At 46.1% G+C, this 27,753-nt stretch overlaps 1 protein-coding gene across 12 annotated transcripts; it reads right to left on the bottom strand.

Annotated features, from left to right (window-relative positions):
* Nucleotides 1-634: 634 nt before the first annotated feature.
* On the bottom strand, nt 635-27,753 carry KCNA6 (potassium voltage-gated channel subfamily A member 6). 12 transcript variants are annotated; one of them, XM_077178417.1, is made up of 6 exons: nt 20,384-27,753; nt 19,989-20,075; nt 19,262-19,367; nt 18,293-18,462; nt 5,122-5,164; nt 635-3,072 (listed from the first exon to the last, which is right to left on the bottom strand). In XM_077178417.1, the coding sequence occupies exon 1, from the start codon at nt 26,831-26,833 to the stop codon at nt 25,277-25,279; it is 1,557 nt and encodes a 518-aa protein (XP_077034532.1). In that variant the 5' UTR covers nt 26,834-27,753; the 3' UTR covers nt 635-3,072; nt 5,122-5,164; nt 18,293-18,462; nt 19,262-19,367; nt 19,989-20,075; nt 20,384-25,276. The 12 variants fall into 12 exon arrangements, with proteins under 12 accessions (XP_077034532.1, XP_077034537.1, XP_077034531.1 ...); XM_077178422.1 differs by having other exon boundaries at nt 18,293-18,376; XM_077178416.1 differs by lacking the exon at nt 5,122-5,164 and having other exon boundaries at nt 18,293-18,483.

The raw sequence follows: 27,753 nt of genomic DNA, 5'->3' as shown, positions 1-27,753 counted from the left end.
TTGCTCTCTTCCAGCGTGACTGTGAGGCAGACACATGGATAAATGCCACGTGCAGGGGCTTACCTTTGTGGCTCCTGAGTCCAGAAGCAAGCAAAAGCCGAGTGAGGAGTAATTTGGAGATTGCCACTGAGCACATGCAGTGCCCACGATGGAGCAGGACAGGTCTCAGGGAAGGTGGTAACACTCTGTGGAGTGCCCAAGTTGGCTCTGTTTAGTCTTGGTATCCAACCAGACACAGGATGTGGGAGATGCAAAAGCATCTTCACCAACTTCATCTTTCCTTGAGCAAGGGCTGGAATGGAGTCAGACACATCCCTCACCAGCACTACACTGATCTCCAGCCAGGAGTTCGCTCCAACCTGATGGCAAGCAGAGCTGTCATAGCACAGAGGGACCACCCCTGCAGGACCATCAGGGGGACATGCCAAATTATCTTCACATCTTTCCCTGTGGGAGGAGCTCAGTGCAGCACTGCAGCACCCCCCTCTGAGGAAGGTGAAATTCTGCAAGGGGATGTGGACTGTGCTAAAAAAGCTGCAGACCCGTATTAACTCCACATCAAACATTTAATATGAACACAGTAAAGTCCAAGAGGGCAACTAGCCTTTTTGACATAAAAAACCCCACACAACACTTTAAAAAATACTGATTTTATTCATGTCTAACCTATTCAACAGTGGATCACACCGGCAGGAACAACAATAAATATCGCGGTACAAGGTTTCACCAGGTTCTTGCCTTGCAATGCTGGATTTGAGTCAAGCATATATTATGGCACCACCTCTAATGACAATGATTGCTGTTCAAAGCTCAATCGAGTCCCATCTCCCTGGTGCACTTCCAAGCCCAATAGCCTCGTTTCCCACTGTGTGTGGGGTAGTCTGCAGAGAATTTGTGTTCTCAAAGCCTGAATGCAGCAAACATCCTGAAGCATAGTCCAGCTAAAAATTCCCTATACCTCATTTGGTTTTTATTTGAAAGGGTTCGAGTTTTCAGTGAAACAAACAAAAAAGCCCCCACCATCAACAATTTCTTAGAAATATTGGACCTGGGCTGTATAAATCATGTCCAGTAAGGGAGCTGGAATTACTTATCTCACCACATGACCTGGCCTGCAAATTCCAGCTGTTTTCCTCAGAATGATGCATCAGAGCAAGGTTTCACACCAAAAGGAAAGCATGCCTGTCAATATCATGCCTGCTGATGGTAGGCACACAGTATGGCCCAAGGTTTCTGCCCCATGGATTTCCCCAGGATATTCACACTTTTCCAAAGATAACCTGAACCTACGTTTGACTCTGAAGACAACTGCCCTTGCAAGAAGGGTCCATGGCAGCTCTGGTCACTCATGGTGAGCCACATGGCCTTGACACACAGATCAGGATAAAGGAACTTGGAGGATTCCCACAGCTGGCCTGCACTGAGAGATAAAGCAGGTCCCTTGGGATTGTGGAATGCATTTTGCCTCCCAAGGACTGCAGGCTGACTTCCACACCCAGCACCACTCAGAAGAGCTGCACCAGGAGCAGTCTCCATCTGGCAGCTCAGGGCTTCTCTAAGCCCACAAGCCTGTGGGAGCCACAGGTAGTCAGGAAGCTCCTCAGAGATCCAGACCCTCAGCCAGCAGCTCAAAGATGTAATGAAGTCCCAGAGCTGCCAAATCAGAGAGAGCTGCCTCCCATCTCTTTTCCCTCACACACTGATGCTGAAAAGTGCCAGACAGGCTAAAAGTCACTCAGGGAGATATAGAGGGTGTTACTGATAAAGAGTTCTAGAGAAGCTGGATGCCCAGCATCCATCAAACTGCCTTCTGGAATCCCAGCTGTCACATTTAACTTTACTCTTCCTCTCAGGCTTTCCCCTTCCAGAATCAATTCTTCCTACCCCACCTCCCACTCTTCTGTGCAGAGACCTGGCAACACAAACAAGCTGGATCCACACCTGGTCACGGAAATTTGGCTGCACGGTTGACTTTTGCTGCTGCCAAAGGGAGGGAATTCCAGGCCAGAACACCCCTCTCTGCCCTTTACTTTTCAGAGCTAATTGGGTTTTCTATCACTTTCAGCATGGCACAGCATGGACTCATGTAGCTTGAAAAGCGGCAGAGGTTTTTATCACCATGGTGCAACGGGAGAAGACTTCAGAGCATTTTCTGGGAATGCCACGTACAGTTATATTACAATTGCAGAATTGTCTGGCTATTGTGTCTCCTAAGTCACACAATGGACTACAAACAGTGCTATTTCAGTGAAACTCTCTACAACCACTGAAAAAAAGTCACTAACTCCATTAGAGCAGGCAATGGACTCACAGGTTCACAAAAACTGACTACAAATGCTGAAGCTAGATGCTTTGTAGGTAAATGAGAAACACCTCTGGTTTGGGCCCATCCCTCAGGCAGCAGATATTTTGCATGAATAGGATGATTACTACTTGTAGAGCTATATGAAACATCTACCTTTTTATCCAAGTTATGAAAGCACAGCTTTGAAAAGCACAGTAATCCAAGGCCAAAAAGGCAGACAAATGGACAGACTTCAGCCACTCATTTGGTTTTCTTAGAGAGAGCTCTTTGCTCTTTTAAGGGCTGACCTTATGCATTTGCCAGGTCTGGATGCTCCACTTGAAAAAAAGGCTTAAAGGAAGTTTCAACAGCAGTCTCTTCTGGAGGTGTCCTGTGTCAATCTCCAGCTTCCCACAGGACTTGGTGCTTGTCTGGGGCTTTTGAGGAACAGCTCATAAATTGCTGCTATTTAGCCACTGGCAGTTGAATCCTGCTTTATTTAGTTTTCCCAGAAATAAGATGTATTGGAATCTTGTAGGGGATTCTCTCTGCTTCCTTCCTCCAGCCACTGCTCACATTTAGTTTCAGTTTCCTGGAACTAAGAGTGTTGACCCTTTTAAAAGCAGCAGCAGCAGCAAGAAAATCACAGAGCAAGGAAAACAGTTTCCTGGCTGGAAAGGTTGTACCCCCTGCATAGAGAGAAACTCCATCAACTTTACAGGAAGAAGATGCAACAACCTCTTTTGCAGCATCCTGACATGACAGTCTTGCAGCATACAGAATCCAGCCTGGCAAGGAAAAATAAAAAAAGGTGTTGTGTTAAAAAAAATGCACAAGAAAAAGGTGTTATTTTACATGGATCACAGTAAAGCCACAACAACCTAAGGGTTTATTTCTTCATGAGAATGTTTGAAGGGGATGAATTTGAAATCTGTTGTAAACTGCAGCCATCTAAAATGGAAAGTGCTACATTCCTTGATGCCCACTGGGATTGGTTTTAGGGCCAATTTTTCCTTGCAGCTCATGGGAATTACACACCTGTCTTCTTGCATGAGATGAAATATATTTATTAGAAGGTTGCAAAATTTGTCAGGATGCATTGCAGTGCTCTGCTCTTCAAGGACAGAGGCACAAGGTCTGATTCTTACTGTAACTGGGACTTTGGGAATTCCTAGAGCCATTTTCATGGCATCTAATTTTAGGTCCTTTTAAGATAGATCTGTAATGACAATTTGCCTTATAGTCTTTCCCTTGTGCCAGGGGCAGGAAAGTCTATCAAAGCAGATAAGGGAATTTAAAATTTTTATTTTATTTTTTTTTTAATTAGATCTGAAACAATTTATGAGACAGCGGAACAAAAGAAGTTGGCTCTGCAAGAACTCTTGTTCCTTTAGAGACTTCTCCATTGTCACACTTTTGTGCAGTCCATTCCAGCTGCATCTGTACTGGTGATTCATAAAACCTAAAAGGCTATTAATAAGTTATTAAAAGTATCAGCAGTCTTCCACGACAAAAGAAGGAGAAAGAAAAAAATGACTGGAATAAATGAAGGACTGCACTCTGTGGAAGGGATCCACACTGGAGCAGATCATGAAGAACTGCAGCCCATGGGAAAGGCTCATGCATGGTTCATCCTGTAGGACTCAATTCCATGGGAGGGACCTCCTACTGGACTAGAGGAAGAGTGTGAGGAGTCTGTGATGATATTTTCTCTCTGCTGTGGAGCTGAGGATGGAGAGTGACAGAGTGGCTTTGGGGGGCACCTGGCATCCACCCAGGGTTAACCCACCACAGCTACATGGATAGGATATGATCTTAAATTCACCATTTCAGGACTCCTGAGTGCTAAACAAAACTGAGGTCCAGACTTAATTGTGGGAGCAGGGCTAGTAAAGAGCTTAAAGAAGTTCAGCTTGTGCCTGACAAAATGCTGAGCAGCTCAAGCTTGCACTGCAAGGAGTTTGCACCATTTGTTTTTACACAGCATTTTCCACCATAATTCCCTTTTCTACTCAGTGCAGGGGTTTGAAAGCAATTTATTCCATGATGAAAACCATACACTTTCCCGTCCTGAGCTCCCACAGCTCTTGCTACTGCTTGGCAATGACTCAAGTAGCCAGAAAAAGAAAAAGAACAGGCTGTAAAAAGTGTGGCAGTAAGAAAGCTCTGGGCCAGAAGGTTGTTTGTCACATTGCCAAAGCCCAAAGGAGGAGAAAGAAGTGAGAGAAACATCAGAGATGGGAGAAGCCTACTAAGTGAACAAGATTTATCAGGAGTTCTGCCTAGGTCCAAAAGGAGAAAATGTCAACAGCAAAATAAAAATAAATATGCATCCTTACATGAAGATAAATATACACCAATACATTTGCATCTGTTCTTCAAAAAGTTTTCTAAGACAAAGAGAAGCCAGGTCTACCAACAAAATGAACAACATGCTTGCTTTGAGTTCACCACAAATGTGAGCAATCTCTGCTTTCCAGACTAAATATGTGCTGATCTTCAAAGCAAAATTCCCTCAGCAAGTTTTCTTTCATGTCAGTTTTTTCCCTGTGGATTTATATATTGGAGAAGAGAGTTTTCACTCCAGGGATTACAGAGAATCAAAAAATTGAGATGCTGAAGCCAGCTCACAGTTTTCAAGAGATTCAGATCAGCAATAATTGAATTCCAGTGATTGTTTGGAGTTTGGTAAAGCAGAGACCCGATCAGACAATCCAGAGGCAGAAAGATATGTCTGCAGCAGCTACATGAACCTCTGCCAAATGCCTGGATTTCCCAGCAGTGTGAGCAATCACAGTGGTGGTTTGGTCTGATTCTTGTTCTAGTTTTACACTTACGTGAATGACATGAATCTTCCCCAAAGGTAGTTGAGATGTTCCACTGGGAAAGAGGAGAGGATGAGACTCTAAATAGTCAATATTTGATGTCTAGGATCTCCTTTTATCCATTGTGTATTTAAAAATCGAAAAATGCTTAGAAATTGTAAAATATACTCTTTTACAGCTTGTTTCTGACCTGCAGGGAGATGATTCCTGCTCCTTTATGGTTTGTAAATTCATTTGGGAAAACTCTCTGGCAGCAAACATGACTCCTTTTGAACTGGAAGTGCTGCATGTTTAAAGTGTGTTATGTTACCTCCTGTTCAAAGCAAGGGTTGTGCAAAAGAACCACGATCCCAGTAAATAAAAAGGTAATGAATTTTATAAACAGGTTTTTGAGTTTAGTATGAAAAATTTTCTTGAATTATCTGTAAATTGAAAAGCCAAAGTCTAAATTTTTCTGGCCAACCTTTCATTGAGTGTTCTAGAAACAAAGTATCTGCAGGGATCAAACACTGCAGCCTTAAGCAGATCTCTGCAAACAGCTTAGAAAGTATAACTGAGCTGTTTTATTCAGTTACAGTAGAACAATCGTTCAGCACAGCAAATGTTGGGAAAAAACCCAACCAGTTGTGGCCAGCAAACCTCACATTGTAAATCTGTCCACTAAACCAGGGTTTAGCCAGCACAGCACAGCAGAGACTGGCATGAAGTCATCCTATATCCAAATTTATGACAATGTTGGAAAGCACCATCAAAATAATGATTACTTTCACTCACACAGAGAAAGCAGCAGGAAAGGTTTTGACTGGGCCAGAAGAGTGGCAGGTGGAACAAGGAAGATTTTTCTATCTCTATAACTCTATAAATACAAAAGTAACAAAGCACCTAAAAGGAATGGGCATAAGGCAAAGTGAAGCATAAGAGAAACAAAAAGTGAAATGTGAAGCATAAGAGAAACAAAATACCAAAGTACTCCTTGCCTATGACTTACTCATTACTCAGTTATTGCTTAGTTACTTTTAAATACCATTTAAAGTACAAAACTAAACCAAGAATTTCCCATGTGGTGAATGGCATTGAATGCTCAGCTTGAAGTCTAAAGGGGCTGAGTTCCAGAAAGCAGAATGCAGGTCTTGTACACAAAAAAAACCCTGCTAAACTGCTGTTATTTTTTACAAAGTGGACCTCATTTATTTGTAGAGGGTTGCAGGGGGTTAATTTTGGGCACCCATTTCTCTATCCTTTATTGTCCTTAATTTTGAGAGCCTGATACTGATGCCTCAATTCATAATAAATAGTTCACCACTCCTCAGTGAAGTTTTCTGAGACCAGAGACGTGAAAAATTGGACTATGCTCTGTAATGGGATCTAAACTCACCTGGGCAGCTTTTCAAACCCATTTCAGACACTTTCTACATTTATGAATTGAAAACATGGAATAGCACTCATGTTTAAAACCAAACTGCTGACTCCTGCTACCATGCAAGGTCTTGGAATCCCCCTCAGTGGTGAGATATGCAATCCCATTCAGACTGTACATTCAGCAAGTAAGAAAATCTACAGACAGAAGCAACTTCTAATGAGTTAACTGAGAATAATTTCAGGCGTTGAATGTCCCTGGGTATGGCGAAAACGTGGGGAAAGTTACTTCAAGTGGATGTAACTCCACTGAAGCAAATTTTACTCACTTTCATTAGGACAGACCCCTGTGGCAGCCAGGCTATCCCACTGTGCAGAGATAAGGGAGAGGTGATTAAACAGACCAGATCCAATATATTTATAGTGCCCATCTTAAAGCAGAGAAGCAGAAAAGAGCAGCAGGAATGTGAAGTAAGCAGCTCTGTTCCTAATGAGAGGATGAACTCCTTCCAGTGTTTCTCTGTTGCAAAGCACACATCAAATAATCTGGCATAACTAAGTGGAAAGATCCAGCACAGCCTCATGTGAGATTGCTTGTTTTAGCTTGACTGAACAAATCAAATTATTCAAGGAAATTCCCAACACTGCACCATCTTTCCTCAAATTAAACCCCCAGTTTAACCCCACACAGTGCTGGCCATATGCAGCTCACACTTCTTTCCCTGGGAACCATCTGGGGCTCCCTTGAGGAATCCCAACTTTCCAGAACATGTTGTGTTTAATTCTGACATTAAAAGGACATTGTTTGGTTTAATGACATTGTGCAAAGACTGCACTGACTTGTTCCAGAAAATGCGCCATGTGGCAAGTCCTACATCCATTCCCTAAATCCGACCCAAGCCTAAGTTCTTGTCCTCAGATGCCACCAAAGTAGCTCCTTCAAAGCTAACTCTGAAGACAAAAACCACAGAAAATCTTGATTTTTTTCCTACATAAAAGGAAATGGATTAATAAATCCTGAGGCAGACAGTGCTGCTCATGCGAGCCCTTTGTGGCTGGGCTAGTTTTGGCTGGGGTACAGGTAATTTCCTTCCCAGGGGCTATATTTCATGTTTGTACTGGGGTTAATAATACTGGGATGGTTTTGGTTGTGCTGACACAGACCCAACTGGTTTTCCTACTGCCACACTGGCAAGGGAGCTGGGGGTGTGTGCCAGGAGACACAGCTGAGACAGTGACCCCAAGTGACATTCTGGACCTTATGGCATCATCATTATCAGTGCATAACATGGGGAAAGAAGATGGAAAGGGATGGATGTTCAGGGTGATGGCATTTGTCTTCCCATGTCACTCTTAGGTGGGATGGGCCCCTGCTCTCCTGGGGATGGCTGAGCATGTGCCTGCCCATGGCAAGCAGGGAATTAATTCCTTGCTTTGCTTGTGTGCACTGCTCTTCCTTTCCCTAGAAAACTGCCATTATCCTAACCCAGGGGTCTTCCAGCTTTACCCTTGCCATTCTCTCCCGTATCCTGCTGGTGGGGAGTGAGGGAGCACCCACCGGGCACCCGTGCAGGTGTCCCTTGTCTCATACCTCCGTGGCCCACAGGATGGCACTGCGACACTCCATAAACTCCTCCCGGGCTCTCGGGGCCGCTTCCTGACAGCAACAGTCAGTATTTTTCCCAAAGTCAGACTTTTTCCCACTACAATCTGCAATTCAAATTTCCTTTGAATTTTCAGGCTTTTCGGAATTCAGTAGAATTCCACAGAATCGCCTATGTCTTTGCCCAGAAAGGTCACCTCTCTTTCTGTGGGCATTTTGCTGGAATAAACATCAGTGATCTTCCCCCCAGGCTCCATTGGAAGCTACACACCAACCTTCCAGAAAAACTACGGTTTTTTGCTGCTGAGAAACTGTATTCAGTAAACCCTGAGATTAATTAATAAGAAGGAAGGGTCTGGAGAGCCAGTCCTGTGATGAGCACCTGAGGGAGCTGGAGGGGCTCAGCCTGGAGAAAAGGAGCCTCAGGGGGGACCTTCTAGCTCTGCACAACTCCCTGACAGGAGGGGACAGCCAGGTGGGAGTCAGGCTCTGCTCCCAGGGAACAAGGGACAAGATGAGAAGAAATGGTCTCAAGCTGTGCCAGGGGAGGTTGAGGTTGGACATCAGAAGTAATTTCTTCATGGAAGGGGTAGTAAGCCATTGTAAGGGGCTGTCCAGGGAGGGGGTGGAGTCTCCATCCCTGAGGTGTCCAGGGAATGAGTGGATGTGGCACTCAGTGCCATGGTCTGGGGACAAGGTGGGGATCAGACAGCTGGATTTGATGATCTTGGGGGTCTTTCCCAACCTCAATTACTCTCTGATTCTATTGCTTCCAACACACTTCAAGTACTGTACAAAACCAAATCACTTTGCAATCTTGCTATTTACCACACCACCATTTGCATTTTACTTCAGATAACTGCAAAAACTTGCATTTTGGGGAACCTACAGCTTTCCAGCACTGATGTCCACCACACCTTCACAAGCACTGACACACCTGACACATGAGCTCCTGTTCAACTGGTACAGCACCCACAGAGTTTCCCAGTCCTTTCCCATTTATGGGTCAAAGATGCAGCCAAACCACAGACATTAAAATTTGGGCTGTGCAGATTTCAAAGCATTCTTGTCTGTGCAGAGGAGCTTATGATACAGGGTTTAGATGTTTCCCTTGGCTCACAAAGTCTCCCTTCAAGAGCAATATTTTGGGACAACTGCAGAGTTAATGACTTTAAATTAAAATTCAACAAGATATGCTTGCCCTTATTAATATTTTTGGAAAGGACCACAAAGGTCAATGTTTTCAGCTTAAAGTGGTTGAGAAGATGAAGCAACCAGAGTTCTACTCAAGTTGAATCCAACCTTCCTTATCAGCTTTAACCTCATTGCTAGCCCTCATTAAATCCTCATCTCTCTTCTCTTCACTGCTGTTTTAAATACCTTTTTGAAATATCCCAAGGGAACCAACACACAAAATCCCACTAAAACAAACCCTGAACATACATTTTTCTTCCTTCTTCTTCCCATCTTTATATACTGAGCAACAAGGTCTGGAATATCCCTCTGCAGCACAAGCAAAGACAGCATTACTAAGGACAACAGCCTGCTGGGGACAGCAAAACAGCCATGGTCCTGCTGCCAGCCCAGCCCTGGGAGGCCAGGATGGCAGCTGTTGCTGAGAAATGTGGGAAAGGGGCTTAGGGACAAAGGAATTCCTGCCATGATTGTGGCAGTGATCACAGTTATGTCCACTCCTTATCTCTGCCCTCGTCCCAAGGGTCTCCGGGGTTCCCCTGTGATCAAAGCCAGCAATTACAATACAAGCAGCAAGTTCATGTCCTCTGTGTAGGAGACCAGTCTGCCCAGGACAGAAGTTCTGCCTCCTGCCCAGGTGGAACCTCCTGGGCTCAGTTCCTGCCTGTTCCTCTGGTGCCATTGCTGGGCCCCTGGAGCAGAGCCTGGGCCCTGCTCGGAGCCCTCCCTGCAGGCAGGGACACCCAGGGCTGAGGGCCCCTCTCAGCTGGGGCTCCTCTCCAGGCTGGACAGCCCCAGCTCCCTCAGCCTTTCCCTGCCAGAGATGCTCCAGGCCCTAAATCACCTCTGCAGCCTCTGCTGGCCCTGCTCCAGGAGCTCCATGTCCCTGCTGACCTGAGGAGCCCAGAGCTGGACACAGCACTCCAAATGTGCCTCACAGGGCTGGGCAGGATCACTCCTGACCTACTGCTTGGAGCAAGAGGCAGGATTTTCAAATGCACTTGCTATTGCTCCAATTCTGTTTCGCTAAAGTCACTTAAAAATTTTGCAATGGCCATGGTGTGTTTAGGCATTTTTTAAATGCCACCTTCTATCAAAGTCCTGGAAGTGTGAATTTATGGTATCTCCTGAGTGTCTGGCTGCTTAGTTAAGTATTTATACTCCCACTATAGTCGCCTGAAGACACAGTAGTGAGATTTCCAATTATTGACAGAAAGCATGAAAAGGGATGTAGGGGCACAGGGAAATAGTCAGAGAATCACAGAATGACCTGCATTGGAAGGGATCCTAAAGATCATTTGATTCCAAACCCTGCTATGGGCATGGACACCTTCCACTACCCCATCTGAGCCCCATCCAGCCTGGCCTTGGACACTTCCAGGGATGGGGCAGCCACAGCTTCTCTGAGTAACCTGTGCCAGGGCCTCACCACCTTCACATGGAAGAATTTCTGCCTAAAATAAAATTATCAATGGCAGCAACATTACTGAAGCAAGTAAAGAGGGCCAACATCCCATTTATCCTGTTTGCAGCTGTGAAAACAATACTCTTTACGGAAGTTATAATCATGTGAAATCAGGAAGAGATCAGAGAAGCTCCTTGAAGATCTCAGAGTAAGCAGCTGCCCCAGCTGCACATCTAGGTTCAGTCCCCATCCCTGCCAGTGTCCAAGGCCAGGCTGGATGGGGCTCTGAACATCCTGGTCTAGTAGAAGGTGTCTCTGCCCATGGCAGGAATGAGATCATCTTTGAGGTCCCTTCCAACCCAAGCCATTCTGTAATTCTATGATTCTAATTTCCCAGGCCTGTCTTGCACCATCTACTTGTGATTCCCTGCAGGAAAAAAAATGGACATTTGCATTATCTGAAGACAAATGAATGTACCTAGAACTTTACCACTGATAAACCCAACTGCAGGCTGAGGAGAGAAAAATGTTATTTTTCTTCCAGAGTCAGAGGAATTGAGGTATGGGAAAAATGAAATGTTAGATCCATCCCAGATCCTGACCCAGAATGTGCCTGTGAGCATCAGTCTGTCCACAGATGGGCATGGTGCTGTGGCACATCTGACAGTCAGAACTCAAAAAACATTCAAATGGCAATTTTAGTTACACTTCAAAACATTGAATTTTCAAGCTAAACAGGTATTGCTTCCCAATGATACAGTAAATAGACCCCAAAAAACCCCTAAATGATAAAAAAAGGCTTCTAAAGCACCCTGTACCATGCTGCCTAGTTGGCATCAGAAGAAAAATGTGCTGATGGATGAACACCAGCTGAGAATTTGGCTCCATTTGCCTGAAATTAAGTCTCTGTATCAGCAGGGCTGTTAAAACATTTCAGCCATCAAAAAAAATTCTTCATGCATTATGGTGGACACAAAGACATGGCATGACTCCCTCTCCAAAAACATAAGGTTTTTGTAAGATTCATGCATTCCTTGTGAGTCTCCAGCACCTAAATGTGCTGTAGGACAGGAAGGAATTTGCAAAAGGATTCATCTGGGCCTTTTTACATATGCTTGTTTCTGAATCACCAATACATGACTAAATATAAACCATGAAGAGCTGTAATTGCTATTCTACATATCCTCATATCCCACTGAAATACCATAAAGGAAAAAAAAAATCTACCAAATTGTTTAGGAGGATTAGTTCCTAACAATGCCAATGAATATCTGCAAAAAAACCCCAATCTTGCCAGATTCAAAATGCAGATTTGACTGCTCAGTGCCAGTCCTCCATGCTTGGAGAGTTGACACAAATCTCTGAAAGAGATAGTGAACTCCTTCCACCTCCAACATATTTTTCTTCTGCTGTTCTAACACCTTGGTCCCTGAGGGGAACTCAGGGGGTAGAAGAGAAGAACTTGTTTCAATTCCCTTTTTCTGAACTAGCTGTGAAAAGTGATGTCAGCCTCTTATCTCCATGGAGCAAGTGTTCCAGGAGCTTTCAATTTACCTTGCAGTAAAGTCAGCTCTGGGCTTTGTCAGACAGAAATATTTTTGCACACTTTTAATTATCAGGCAGCCTGCAAGGGAAGGGAGAGTCAAAATGAGGGGCCTGCTCCAAGTGTTTTGTGCCTGAGCCTGAAAAACAGGGATCAGATCAGCCAAGCCCAACAAAGAGCCAGGTGACAGCAGGACTTGTCAGCATTTGGGTATTACATGAGTCCCATGCACAGGGACAAACATTTTCCTGTGTTTTTTTCATCCTCACTGCCCATCTGTTTGTCACCGCTGTTGTGACAGCAGCACAACACTGTGTCCTGAGGGAGGAGAGGTCCCCAGCTGTGCCTGACATCATCCAGGTGTCAGGAAGGAGACGAGGAATACTCAGAAACATCTCTGTGTCCAAAAGGTTTAGGGAAAAGAAGGAAACCAATGGCTTTATACTGTCTCATCTTATTTCTGAGGCACTGAGATGTGAGGGACATCCAAAGGACATGTGACAGAACTGGGGACTGTCCCCTTGACTCCAAGCCCAATATTTAAATCACCTTCCTTCCTAAGCAGTCTCTTAGCTGTCAAAAAACTCACACAACCTTTTTGTGAAATTACAAGAAGCAGAAATGCCAGGGCCAGAAGTACCAGTGGGTGTTTTTTCTACACAGTTTCCATGATTGGGGATGGAGGATGGGGAGGAAAGCTGCATCAGCCTCCAGAACCCCTCTCAGCTGCAGCTGGCTTGATCAATATGTATTCAGACATTTTCTATGGGGATGCTGATTAGTGGTTACTGTGGAAGGAACTCCCAACTCATCTCCTCTGAAATCCCCTTAGCTAATTGTTAGTGGCAGCTCACAAATCTGCACAGGTTTGGTTTTTAAAGAGCCAAGAAAAAAGTAAGGGAGCAGCCACAGTCCTCTGCAGATAGCACCTTTTCCTTCCATTCTCAATTCACCCAGAAAATTTCAATAACAAGCTTTTTGTAGTTTTTTAATTTTTTTTTTCTTATCACATAATCTTGGAGTAAAAAGATCCTAAAAGCTGACCAGCTGAGTGGGAACAGGAGGAGCTCGCAATTCAGAATGACATGATCTAACAAGTCCAACAGCACTGGAAAAGCAGTTTGGTCTCATCAAAAATACTTTCCCAACTGGGCAGGTGTTGCAGCTGCAGAAAAGAACAACTGGCTTGGCCATAGCCAAAGCACTGAAATATCCCTTCTGTCACTGGGAGTACATGCTGTAATTACCAATGAGCTTTGGGCTGTCATTCCATCTCTTCTGGAGCATTTGAGTATCAATTCAAGGAATTGATTGGAGCTGACACTGGAGCCACGCTGGTAATGAACAGGAACAACTAATGCCTACCACTACACTGCTTAAAAAAAGAGTTTATTAAAAATAAACTCCCCTAAACTGAGACTATCCCCTCCCTTCCAAAAGAAAAAAAAAACAACATAAACCCCAAATGCATGTTATGTATTTCATTCCAGATCAAAGTTAGAAAAAAACAAACAAACCCCCCCCAAAAAAAACAAAGAAAAATCCTAAAACCAAAACAAACAAACAAAACCCAACCAAACAAAAACCAAAACAGGGCCAAATTTTGTGTTTTACCTTGCTTACATGCATTTTATTAAAAAAAAAGGCAAAAAATATTTAGAATATTAAGAAAGAGATTGTGTACACTACAAATTTTTCCAAACATGCCTTTTGTAAAGGGTACCAAAATGAACTGAAATGAAACTTCTCACACAAATATTGCTGATTTTGAGGAAGGGGCACCTTTTGAAAATACATCCAGGAGAAATGTTTGCAGTCCACTGCTAAAGACTAGGTCATCAAATACCAGACTAATGCGGCAGTGAATACGCTCCAAAACATTTCTCAAAGTCACTTCCAAGGACAGGCTACAAAGATCAATTGCTTTGTCATAAGCATGAAAGGCCATAGTCTACAGTTCTCAAAGGAATGTGCCAGACAGTGCTATTTCTGACACACTAAAATATGAGAATAATTCAGAGCCTGAGAACTATACACTGCTAAGGGTTCCTTCCAGCTTGGGCTATTCCATAATTCTGTGAGTAAACTGAGATCAGAAAAAAATGCACAACTGTGTTCATGGTTCAAATCAAACTCCTTGGCTTACTCTATTATTTCTTACAGCTCCTTTCTAATGTGGCTTGTTGCCATGACTCAAATGATGCCAAGTGCTTGGGACAGGTTCTTAAGACATCTTAAGGGCCACCAGATTTGTGTGCACCATCCTGCCAATGCCACAGATAGAGCACAAGTGGTGTCCACATTCACAGGCTTTTGTGACGTGCATGGATATTCATAAAATTTCCATTGCCTGGCTTTTCTTTTTTTCCTCAATGAATCACATTCCCTGAATTGGAAGGGACCTACAAGGATCATCAAGTCAAACTCCAGTTCCTGTTCCCCAGGACACCCCAACAATCCCACCCTGTGCCTGGAGCTCTGGAAGCCTTGGGACCATGACCATTCCCTGGGGAGCCTGTTCAGTGCCCCAGCACCCTCTGGGGGAAGAAAATTTCCTAAACAACCTAACCCTTCCCTGATACAGCTCCATCTGTTCCCTGGGTCCTGGTCACACAGAGCAGAGATCAGGGCCTTCCCCCTCCTCTTCCCCTTGTGAGGAAGCTGCAGAGCTGCTGTGAGCTCTGGCCTCAGTCTGCTCTTCTCCAGCTAAACAGATCAAGTGCCCTCAGCTGCTCCATGTGTGGCTTCCTGTCCAGGCCCTTCACCATCTTACTACTCACAGGAAAAAAGCTAAAGAGCAGAACTGGTTGGCCAAAATAAAGACGGAAATCACAAGACAATGGTTTCCTCACTGAAGTGAACAAAGAGCATCAACAAGCAGGAAATCTCAAGGACAAAATCTAAGGACAGCTCCTTCCTGGCACTTCTGTGGCACAGAGCTGGCTGAATGGATGAAGCTCTCACTTCAGTCAATATTTTTTCTGCCACGTGAGCTTAAGAGGATCTTCATCTCCACAAGGGGAAACAATTCTGGGCCCCTCAGTTTAGAAAGGATGTTGAGGCCCTTGAGTGTGTCCAGAGGAGGGCAATGAGAGTGGTGAGGGGCTTGGAACACAAGCCCTGTGAGGAACGACTGAGGGAGCTGGGGGTGTTTAGCCTGGAGAAAAGGAGACTCAGGGGGGACCTTATCACTCTCTACAGCTCCCTGAAAGGTGGCTGTAGTCAGGTGGGGTTGGTCTCTTTCTCCAGGCAGCAACTGACAGAACCAGAGGACACAGTCTTAGGCTGTGCCAAGGGAAATATAGGTTGGATATTAGGAAAATGTTTTTCACTGAAAGAGTTGTGAAGTTCTGGAATGGCTTGCCCAGGGAGGTGGTGGAGTCACCATCCCTGGATAAGTGTAAAAAAAGACTGGATGTGGCACTCAGTGCCATGGTTTACTTGAGATGTCAGGGCATAAGTTGGACTTGATGATATTTAAAGTCTCTTCCAGCCTAGTGATTCTGTGAATTCTGTGAATTCTGTGATTTGAGAGAGGTGAGAGAGGTAAGAGTGGAAATGTGAAATTTTGTTCTGTGTCGGAACAGTGCGTGCAATATGAAATTATTCTGCTCATCTCTTCAGGCCAGAGTGGCCATTGGGATCAACTGCTCTGACCTCCTACCCAACAATACTGCTCGCCACAACTCCCTGACAGGAGGCTGTGGCCAGGTGGGGGTCAGCCTCTTCTCCAGGGGAACAAGGGACAGGATTGGATTAGGAAAAAAAAAATTTACTGAAAAAGCAGTTAATCATTAGAGCAGACTGTCCAAGGAAGTGCTGGAGTCACCAGCCCTGGAACTATTCAAAGAATGAGTGGACATAGCACTTCATGATATGGTTTTCTGGGCATTGTGATATTTCACTGAAGGCTACACTCGATGATCTTGGAGGTATTTTCCAACCTCAATGATTCTGTGAGCAGCAGTTGTTGAAGACATCACTGCTTATTTCTGTAACAAACCACAGAATCACAGACTGATTTGGGTTAGAAAGGACCTTAAAGATCACCTCATTCCAATACTCCTGCCAGAGGGGCAGGAACACCTTCCACCAGGGCAGGTTACTCAAATCAGATAATCTAACTGAGCTGCAGCAGAGCTGGTTCAAGGCTTTCCTCAACATTAGATGCATAATAAAATGATGCATTAGATAAATGATGCATAATAACAATGATGTATTAGATAAAATGAGCTGCAGCAGAGCTGCTTCAAGGCTTTCCTCAACATTAGATGCAATGCACCATTCCAAGGATTCCAGAAGCTCGTGGGAGTGAGGAATGACCACAGATTTCAGGAAGAAGGAAGATCAGCAAAAACCTGGAGAGCTCTGGATAGGGAGAAAGGACTGGACAAGGTGAGCAGCCATTCCAGGTTGAGGGGAAGAACAGTGAACAGAGTTTGGTGGGGTTTTTTAAAGGGTGTGAATTTGCTTTCTGCCTCCAGACTAACTCCTGGAGGGATATGGTATCCTCTGTGCCATTATACCCCACTCCTAGGACCTCCTTCTCTCTCTCCTCAGTCCCACAGAGGAAAAAGCCTCCCAAGACTCACAGTTCCTCTCCTACCCATAAAACCAAAGTATTTAGTAGTAAAATCACCAAGATTTGGTGTTTTGTACATAAATGTGCAATATGGGAACTGATCTGGAGACACAAGAAATGTGTGAAGATCTTAAAAATTCTCATATTTTTCCTCTTTTTTGGTTATTTTGCCCCCAGTACTTTCCTAACTACAGGTCTCGTCAGTTTTTGCTGGCCTACAAAAGTCAGGCTCTTCCAGCTTCCACTAGCAAAGCACATTCCATCCACCTGGTAATTCTTGCTGTTCTTCTGTGCATCCTGCCTGACCAAATTTAGGTCACCAACAATGCACACAGCATTCCAGATAAGGCCTTGCAGAATTAACATTTTCCAGGTGTTACTGAACATTCTTGTCCTGAGACTTTCCAAGACTTGCACCTCGATTTTTTTTTTTTAACTGAGCCACCTAGTTAGTGACACTCTGGCTGAGTGAAGGACAGGGAGCTGCTGGAGCCAGGCCAGAGCAGGGACACCAAGGGGATCAGAGGGATGGAGCAGCTCTGCTGGGAGGAAAGGCTGAGGGACTTGGGATTGTTCAGCCTGGAGAAGAGAAGGCTTTGGGGTGACCTCATTGTGGCCTTGCAGTGTCTGAAGGAACCCACAGGAAAGATGGAGAGAGACTCTTGACAAGGGCCTGGAGAGACAGGACAAGGGGCAATGGCTTCACACTGACAGACGAGATTTAGATTGGATATTTGGAAGAAATTGTTCCCTGTGAGGGTGGTGAGGCCTTGGAACAGATTTCCCCGAGCAACTGTAGCTGCCCCATCCCTGGAGATATTCAAGACCAGACTGGAGAGGGCTCTGAGCAATCAAGATATCCCCGCCCATGGCAGGGGCATGGAATGAGATGGTCTTTAAGATCCCTTCTAACCCTGGCCATTCCATGATTCCACAACTATTCCTTTTACTCACCCTCATCTGTCCCATCTCCAGTGGTATTTCCCTTACAGCAGACTGGTGATTTTACACAAAGCTTTCTGTCCAGTTTCAGGGAAGGCAGAACTGACATCAGAAGATTTAGAGCAGGTAAGTCCTATTTTTTCTAACCTAGCACTCCCTGTAAATGGAGACTTTGAAACCAGCAGATGTAAAGCCAACCTACCAGGACTGCAATGATTTTCACATAGCCCTATCAGCAAAAAAAATGTAGGAGGCGCAGAGCTTGTCTCCACATCTACCTCTGCCACCCTTCTGTTGTTCTATTACTTAAGAATTGCAACTATATTTCTTCATCTTAAAAAGCTCTGTCTCCTTGGGAAACATATCCAGGTAAGAGGAAGCTAAGATGGAGAGTGGTCAGGAATCCAGAGCCAGAAAGTGCTACATTCAGCACCAGGAATTTGGTGGCCATGCATGCCCCAGGCCAGCCTGGCTCCTGTTCCATCCACGCATGTGAGTGGGGGTGTCAAGGACACAAAAATGTCAAGCACAGCACAGCAGACAGGCACTCACCCTCACCTTATGTTGTGGCAGTGGCACACCTTCCCCAGAGCTCCAGAGCAAAGAGGCAGACAAAGAGACTGTGGTCCAATTCTGCTTTTGCTGGGGATAAATTTGGAGTCACTTCACTGACGTCAGTGGAGTTATTCCAGAATTGCACCAGTGTAAAAGAGGGCAGCATCTGCTTTCTGAAAATGGATGCCATCAAGCTAATTGAAAACAACAGATGCATCAAGGAGCAGCAAGAAGGGATGGTAATGTTCCCATTTTCTTGTAAAATACCATTTAATTTCCCTCCAGAGAATGTAAGAGAATAAACCAATATGTACTCTAAAAGCTAGAGGTTTTGTTGGTGTAAAATTGTATACAACCTTTTAGGTGAATGGACCAAAGTGCACCTACAGCACCCTAAAGAGATCCAGCCTAGTCATGTGCACTTACAGCCCTCTTCTTTGAGCCTGATTCTTCTCTCACACTCATTGAAATCAGGAGTCATACCATCCACAATCCTATGGAAACGTTTATCTAACCTTGGGTAGGGAGCAGAATCGAGGGCCCTCATTTTGTTAAACAGTCAATGGCTAGATTTGATAATTAAATCGATAAAATTGTGACTTATGTCACTTTTGGACTAAGGGTGTTCCAAAATTTTATACCACTGAATAAATATATTTATATTAATTTAGTGAAAATGAAGCCAAAGAAGGACTTCCTGAATTTTCTTTGTGTGAAGACAAAAGTTTCCCCTAATTCTCATCTCCAATGAGTAGTCAACACAGATTCAGTATTTATGGTGACCACAGAAATAGATGAGCACTTTCCCTCCTGCAAATTCTTTCTTTCCTTTCACTATGAAGAAGTTTAACGCAGCAAAGCTCAATTATTTCTTGGGCCCCCTCTTATTAATTGGCACTACAGACAACCTCAATATGTCCAGTGGTGAGGGTTCATCATTGAATGTTGTAGGACAGCACAACTCACACTGACCTCAGCTATGAGTTTCCCAAAATGTAAAGCCATGTTGTGACATTCAAACTCCTTGTGCCAGCCAACAAGCCCCAGACAGACTTCCCTGGAGCAAGGGAAAACCCACCTAAAAAGGGAAAAGCATGTGGAATTAACATGTACTAACAGCATATGCTGCACTGTTAATTAGCACAGTCCCTGTCTGCTTTCCCCAAAAATATTTTTCTGGATTTATCTCCCTGGGTAGGGTCTTGTAGGACCCTAGCCTGAACAAGAAGAGCTCCTTCAAACTGGCAGGCAGTTTCCTCAGGCACTGTCTTTGGTGGCAGCTAAGGACACACCGCATCCCCTGGTTCCTTTCATCAGGGGATTAAGTCTTTTCATCCTTCCAACACCTGCTTCCCTCCTTATGCCTAAAGCAGGTGCCTGCAATTCAGGCATTCTCCTGCTGATAACATGGCTGTAAATCTCTTCAGAAGGGATCTGCCTCTAGTGCAAGCTTCAAAGAGCAACAATGAACGGCTCAAGGCTGTGCTTTTGGTTACAGCAACAACAGCAGCACCAACAGAGATATCTTGTGCTCATGGGGCTGCCATGGAGGGCAGTATCTTCCAATTCCCCATGAATCTGTCCACATCTTTCCAGCAGTGAGGAAAAAAATGTATAAAATGCTGCTGCTTTTAATTTCTGTCAATATAAACTCAAAAGTTAAGTTTAACTTAGCTCTTCTGAGTTTGGTAGGACTTACTTGGACTTGAGTCAGGTGGGAGCTTTTGGGAAAGCTGTGGTTGTCTCCTGCTGTAATCTGCAGATCTTTCCCTGATGTAAACAGGACCTCAAGAAAAGAACAAAGAAAAATAAGCAGTTTAACAAACAGTACATGTGCTTGGATTTGATGCAGAAGATTAAAGTTGGAGCCTGATATAATCCAAGGCAGTTGTACTAAAAGGAGTTTTGCCAGCTTGAATCAGCAGATGGTGAGGATCTGGCTCATACTACATTTCTGTAGTTTATAATTATCTTTCTTTCTTCACCTAGAACCAGATTCTCCCTTTAGGCTGCAAATCTTAATTAGGAAATCCTTCCTCATTAATTTCAAGAAACTCTTGGTCAGTAATTTCCCAGAACAGAAAGAAACCTTACCTATTTCTGCAACAGCAGCAGATGCTGGAGCTGTTTGTTCCTTTGCTTTTAGGGTTGATGCTGCTCTTTCCATCACTGTGTGGAAGACACTTCAGTCCTTACCCCGTCTCTTGCTGCCCTGAATTTTCTTTACACTCACTCTTCTTTATCCCATAGGGACCTCTGAATGAGAGTACCCAGGAGAGAAGATCAAGTTCAGTCACCTTCACCCCCACAGCTGCTGTAGCAGTGAATTTTTATCCATGAATGCTGGATCTAAAGGCCCAAACTTCCTCAAAAATCCCGAATTCCAATGTTTTCTGAGAAGGAGCAGAACAGGAGTTTCATCTTGGAGATAAGAGCAGGATTCCAACAGTAAAACACCACAGAACCGGTCTTCATGCCTTTCATGCTTCCAGACCCTTGTGTGGATAAAAAAATTGTGTCCTTAGTAAAATTCTTCCTTTCCTTCCTTCCTTCTTTCCTTCCCCACCTCCAAGGAGATGATTTCTGCCCTGTTCTCCTTCGGTGAAAAACATCCTGTGGGAAAATGATCAGGGGAACCAACTGTCACAAACCAGCCAGGGGACCTGGAAGGAGCAATAGTCTCTTCCACTGCAAAACTATTTCCTAGTGAGATTGCTGCAAGAGGAATTTCTGGATCTTTAATGTAATGGTTTAGCCCGTATTCCTTGTCACCAGGCGCCCAGATGACTCTACATCAGACCAGTTGCCCCTCAGCTCCCTGGCTGAGTGCTCAGATTGTTCTTCACACATTCTCCAGCTCTCTATGTGTAAGGATGGACAAATAAAATCTCTTCACATCTCTAGGTTTGCACTCTCTGCTTTCAAAAGAAACTGGAAACTGCCCACCTGAAGTTGGACAGGGCAGCTGTACATGATATAAGGTGATAGGATCAGCTCCAGTAGGCAAAGAAAACATCTGTAAAGATAAGGTGCTGATATCTGAATACAAAATTCAGTGCTTTCGCTTGTAGCCACAATCACAGCATGGAGAGAAACAGTCCGGGAGGTTGTTATGGAAACAAGTCCCTGGAGGTGCCTACTTGGCTTCGCAGGGATGTGCTCTACCTTCAGAAGGAAACAGATTTGCATTTTGAGCAGCCGGGGGGAGTGCTAAAGGCTGAGACCTTGAAGTAAGGTTTTTGAAAGCATCTCTGATCAGTGGCACGAGACCTCTGGTAAAGTCAATGGGTGCCACTGTGTCATTTCAGTCACATGAAAAAAAAATCTGAAGGCTCCTTAAAAGTCAGATTCCACAAGTTCTGTAACATATAGCATTACTGATGACTCTGGGACTTCACTTCTTTTCAGGAGGTGCTTTGAGAAGGATTTACATGCCCTAAATGAGTCCCAAGGTTACAGTTTCCATGCTTCTGTTGGTGGTCTGTATTTCTCTTAGAGAAAACACAGGGAGCAAACACCCCTCCTGCTTTAGACATTTTCATGTGCCCTTTTCTTTTCAGAACTTTTCAGACAAACGTGGCTCACAAAAACTGCACAAAGCTGCCTTCCTCACCACAAAATTCCTTCACACCTTGGGTGTGATCTGCGGGCGGAGAATCCAATACCCACTAGAAACTCACTGCTGGATTCCACCTGGAAACTCACTGCTGGATCCCACCCGAGGGCAGGACACCTCTTTCCAAGAGGATCTGTATAAGACATGCTGGGATTGTGCTACCAGTGATCTTTTTTTCTTGTTAGAGTCTCCATGTCCAGCTGTCTGTCATGCTGGTCAGGAGAACAACCTGTTCTGGGCACGGAGGGCTCCCTCCTGGCAAGGCCAAAGGGGCCAGGCCCAGGGGGAGAAACAAGCACAGGAATTCTCTGACATAGGCTCAGCGTGTCTCATGACTCCTCCTGAACTTGTGTTCAACCTGAGTTTTTTATATCTTACTTTGGGGGAACTTTTATCAGCTGATAGACTCAGGCATAAAATATCCCCAAACATGGGCATTCTGCTGGGAGAGGGCAGCAGCCTCAAAACATCCCTCTTAAATAGCAGCTTCTTTTGCTAGTTTCTAGCAATACAAAATTTGAAGAACTCTCTTGGCCTCACAGTACAGATTTCATTAAGTTAACCCCGAAACACAACTCAAAACACCACCAAGACTAAGACACACTAAGAACTAGACAACTTTTACACAAAATCAACAGAGATGCTACTATGCCCCTCCAGTCCCACTTATTCACCAGGACAATTTACCCACCAGCTGATTACAGGTGTCAAGGGATGCAGAATGGTCCCCAAGGCTCAGACCTTCACAAACCTTTGCCTCAGTCCCATGAAGCAAAGAGAAATTAGGCTATATTCAGGCAAAGCCCTCTGAACTATGAATCCTCACCACATCTGATGTTGTTGAGTTAGGGATGGAAAGAAAGATTTTAGTTTTCAGGTGGATTAGAAGGTTATTTTTAATGAAAGTAGCGGGTCTTTTTATAATGTGATTTGTTAAGGTGATACTTGATTGGTTTTAAAGTAGAAACATCTAACACTATTGGTGCACTATGAATAGCACACTGTGGAAAACCATAACTATAAACAATGGTTACAGAAAGAGAGATAATAATTGTTCTAATTCTTTCCTCTGCGATTCCTAGGCTCAGCCGGGGAGAAATTATCTCTGTTCTTTCTTCGACCGAACTGAGAATCTCCACACACACATCAAACTTGTGTCTCCCAGCTGGAGAGAAGTGGCAATTCCCTACTAATTTCAGCAAGAGAGAGAGAGCAGAGGTTTTAATATAATGGTTGTGTGGTGACCCCAAGGGATATCCCTGCACACTAAAAACATTTGAGAAGGCAACAGCACTCTGGAGAAATGGAGTAGTTAGGATTTGCACAAACAACTTCTACCATATGAGCAGGGCCAGGATGGAGAGGGGCTACAACAAAAGCACTCTAGGCATGGAGCCATATCTCAATACAACTGAGAACAGGGAGAGTAATGAAGATGCAAACAGATCCCACCTCACAACCAGTTCTATAGCCAGTTTTTACTATATTAAAGAATAGGGCTCTGAGCAACCTGGTCTAGTGGAAGGTGTTCCTCTTTGGAAAGAGATGACCTTTAAGGTCCCTTCCAACCCAGGTCATTCTATGATTCTATGATATGCCTTTAGCATTCTTAGTCTTATGGCTGAAAAGCACAATATATATACAAAATCTATTATCTGTATTTTTGCACTTTGGCATTATGTCTGGTTTATGTATTACACGTGTGCCATGCAATATGCAGTACATTCCAATATGCATTTCATACAGTGTGATGCAAGGCATTAATGGCTGCCTTTGCTTTCGTACACATGCAGACATGTGAATGCAGAATAAACACTTAGAATTCAAACAAGAAGGATTTTTCCTTGCAGGAAAATCTGCTAGTGGAATCTGAAAGCATACATTTCCCTTTCTCACCTGCTGGCAGAGCTTGAAACATTTTTAAAGTTAGGTGTAAGGCTGATCTGACTGAAACTAATGAAATTATCTGGGAAGTAAAACGCGTATTTGAAGATAGAAATCTCTGGTCCCTTGGCAAACCCGGCACTGCAGGCCAAGCTATGCATATTTTGCATGGCTGACACAAACTGCTCTCACAAAACCAATTACAAAAACACTACCGTCGCTCTTATCCATGAAATACCAGGAACTGGCTAGGCCAGCAATACAGCAAGAGCCTCTCTTCAGGGCTTGCTGTTTATCCCCTCATTTAAAGGGTCTGGAGGATCCCCTCATTTAAAGGGTCTGGAGACAGCTTAGGGAAGTTTGTATCCATGCCAGTCTCAGTTTCAAATGTTGACACACTCACCCTGGAGCATTTTATGCCTGTTACTTGCTAAACCAGCACGATCCTCACACAGCACAGGTGCAGAGCTCTCTGTGGTCGAGATTTTCCTGCCACATCAACAAAACACCAACATGCAAACTTCCCTCAGCTACACAAATGCTCAATTAAAAAAAGCAGAGGGGTCAACTGCTCTCATATGCCCGAATACAGAGCTGGGTATCTGAAGTACAAAGCACATCTCATTAAATGCTATTGTGTGAAGATGAACTCTGCAGATAACAAATGAATTTACTCAAACACGCCTTGTATCAGAAGGCACTTACCACTATGAAGATTAAGTTGGTACTATAAAAGCCAATTAACATCAGGGCACTGGCATAAATAAGGCTGAGATAAGCTCAAAACACAGAGAATCTTCACCAAGCCTGTTGACTGCTTTAAGCCTGTTTTTGATACATGATGTATGGTCACAAGTAGCAAAGAGCTTTTAGATTTATGCACCTTTTTTTCTTTTTTTTTTTTTTGAAACACAAACCAGGAGGATCTTTTAGCATGCCAAGGGTTGCAAAGAAGGCAGGCATCTGCTTGCTGGCTTTCCCTTAGAGCTGCAGAGCTCCCTGTGATCCTGGCTGCAGCGTTTCCATTATTCAAAGGCAATGGCATGGCAGGCGTGACTGATTCCACAGCCAAGGGCACCGTGCTGGCACAGGGACTGAGAGCATGGCTCGAGCCAGATGTTTGTAGCCCCTTTAACTGTTTACTCTACTGAAGTAGTGGCAAGGACTTCTCTGCTAGTGGAGTTACAAGACTTGGTCTCTGAGCAAATGTTGGATTAAAACAGTCATCAAAAGCAGAGAAAGAAATGCATAAGGGAGTGGGGATGACAGCTAGCACTCCACAGAATAAAGCAAGAACATTTCTGGCTGTACACAGTAATGAGAAACAGCAAATCAGGCCAGAAGAGCCCATTATCACAATCATTCTGTTTACGGTATCACAATTCACAGTCTGGCATGTAAATGCTGAATAGATCCAGCTGCTTGTAGGAAGACAACTGTAACAGCAGCTTGCAGCTCTGTGTCTGGACCCAGGACAACAAAACCCATCACACCTCTGTCAGCATTTTCTTCTCTTTATATCCCTGGTTATTGGGAGGAATGAAGTTGGAATATTTCATAGACTCCAGGTCTTCTGCTTCCAGGAATTCAGATTTGCTGAGGGACTGATTACTGTCCCCTTTCTTGGGCTCAGAGAAGGGTGACTGTTGCTGGCCACAGGTGACGTGGGTGTACTGGCACTGCTCCTCATGGTCAGTCTCTCGGTGGTAGAAGTAGTTGAAGTTGGACACAATGACAGGGACAGGGAGGGCAATGGTGAGCACACCAGCGATGGCACACAAGGAGCCCACAATCTTGCCACCAATGGTCATGGGATACATGTCCCCATAGCCCACGGTGGTCATGGACACCACTGCCCACCAGAAAGCATCAGGGATGCTGGTGAACAGCGAGTCAGGGTCATCAGTCTCTGCAAAGTAGACAGCACTGGAGAAGAGGATCACCCCAATGAAGAGGAAGAAGATGAGGAGGCCCAGCTCCCTCATGCTGGCCTGGAGAGTCTTCCCTAAGATCTGCAGCCCCTTGGAATGCCTGGAGAGCTTGAAGATCCTGAAGACTCTGACCAGGCGGATGACTCTGAGGATGGCCAGGGACATGGCTTGCTGCTGGCCCCCATTGTTGCTGCTGCTCCCGGGCTGCTGCTTCTGCTGCTGCTGCTGGGCCAGCTCGGTGCCCAGGGTGATGAAGTAGGGGATGATGGCCACAATGTCGATGATGTTCATGATATTGCGGGAGAACTCGGGCTTGCTGGGGCAGGCGAAGAAGCGCACGAGGAGCTCAAAGGAGAACCAGATGATGCACAGGGTCTCGATGAGGAAGAAGGGGTCTGTGAAGAATGGGCCGGAGCCGGCGGCGGGGCGCAGGGGCGGGGGCGTCCCGCTCGGCGGTGGCAGCGGGGGAAGCAGCAATGCCTCGTCCCCGAGAGGCGCAGCCTCCCCGAAGCCAGGCTGGGGTCCCTTGGGCTCCTGGCGGAACTCGGGCAGGGTCTCCAGGCAGAAGATGACGATAGAAATGAGGATCACCAGCACGGAGACGATGGCGATGGCCCGGGCTGGCCCGGAGCTCTCGGGGTACTCAAAGAGCAGCCAGACCTGGCGTTGGAAGTGGTGCTGCGGCAGGGGCTTTTCCTCCTCTGGGATGAAGCCCTCGTCCTCCCTGAATGTCTCGATAGCCTCCTGGCCCAACTGGTAGAAGCGGATCTCCTCCAGGAAGATGTCGAGGGGCACATGGACCGGCCGGCGGAGCCGCCCCCCCGACTGGTAGTAGTAGAGGATGGCGTCGAAGCTGGGTCGGTTGCGGTCGAAGAAGTACTCGTTGCGGAGCGGGTCGAAGTAGCGCACCCGGCGGCTGGGGTCGCCCAGCAGCGTGTCGGGGAAGATGGAGAGGGTCCGCAGCTGCGTCTCGAAGCGCAGCCCCGAGATGTTGATCACCAGGCGCTCGCTGCTGCAGCAGCTGCCGCCGCTCCGCTCCTCGCCCGGCGCCTCCGCCTCCCCCTCTCCGCCCGCCCGCGGGGCCGCCAGCGCCAGCGGCTCCTCCGCCCGCATCTCGCCCGCTCTGCCCGGCGCTACCCTTCCTCGCCTGCCCTTCCCTGCCCCTCCGCCTCGCCCCGCTCGCCTTCAGCGCCGGCCGCCCGCCGCCATCCGCCTGTTGCGCCTCGGTGCGGCCGCGCTCGCCCGGCGACTCCGCGGGGCTCCCGGCGCGGCTCCTCCTCCGGCCGCGGGGCTCGGGGCACCGCGCCGCTGCTGCTGCTGCCGCTGCTGCCGCGCCCGGCTCCGCGCTGCGCTCCCCGCGCACACACAGGGACACACAGACACAGACACGCGGGAGAGAGAGCGGGAGAGGGAGGTGTGCGAGCACACACGCACGGTGTCACACACGGGGAGAAGGGCACACGCAGACACAGGCAGGCACCCGCACGGAGACAGACAGACACAGACACGCACGCCGCGCCAGCGCCGACACGCTCAGCTACAGACGGATGCGCGCACCCGCCAACGGGGGATGCTCGCCCCACCTCTCCCCCCGCCGCGGAGGACGCGGCAGCCCCAGCCCAGGGGCGCCGGCTTTTCGGGGGAGACCCTCGAGGGGAAGCCGCTGGCGGATCAGCTCTCCGGCCAGGAGCTTCGCAACAGCTGGTCCAAAGGGCGGCACCGCCGGCTCCCTTCTTTCGCCGACCTCTCCCCCCTGGAGTCCTGCCCTTGTCCCCTCAGGCAAGCCCCTGCCAGGGGCTGTCCAACGCCGCCGGCTCCGGGCAGGGCTCAGAGCTCAGCCGTGGAACCGGGCTGACCTCGGTGTTGTTCCCGTCCCCGCCGCAGGCTGGAGTTGACCTTGAGCCAGTCACTCCATGCCTGTGGCTCGTGGACCTCCATTTATAAATGTCATTGCCATGATGCAAGCACGACGGTGGCATCGGACCATCCGCAGATGGAGACAACCTGTCACGGTGAACAGTGCAACCGGGGAA

Source organism: Agelaius phoeniceus, chromosome 5 (genome assembly GCF_051311805.1).
Source record: "Agelaius phoeniceus isolate bAgePho1 chromosome 5, bAgePho1.hap1, whole genome shotgun sequence".
NCBI classification, from domain to species: Eukaryota; Metazoa; Chordata; class Aves; order Passeriformes; family Icteridae; genus Agelaius; species Agelaius phoeniceus.
This window is presented reverse-complemented; position numbering and strand designations above follow the sequence as displayed.

Excerpts from the sequence above, each read along its gene's own strand:
- KCNA6 (XM_077178416.1), bottom strand. The coding sequence starts at position 26,833 with ATGCGGGCGGAGGAGCCGCTGGCGCTGGCGGCCCCGCGGGCGGGCGGA.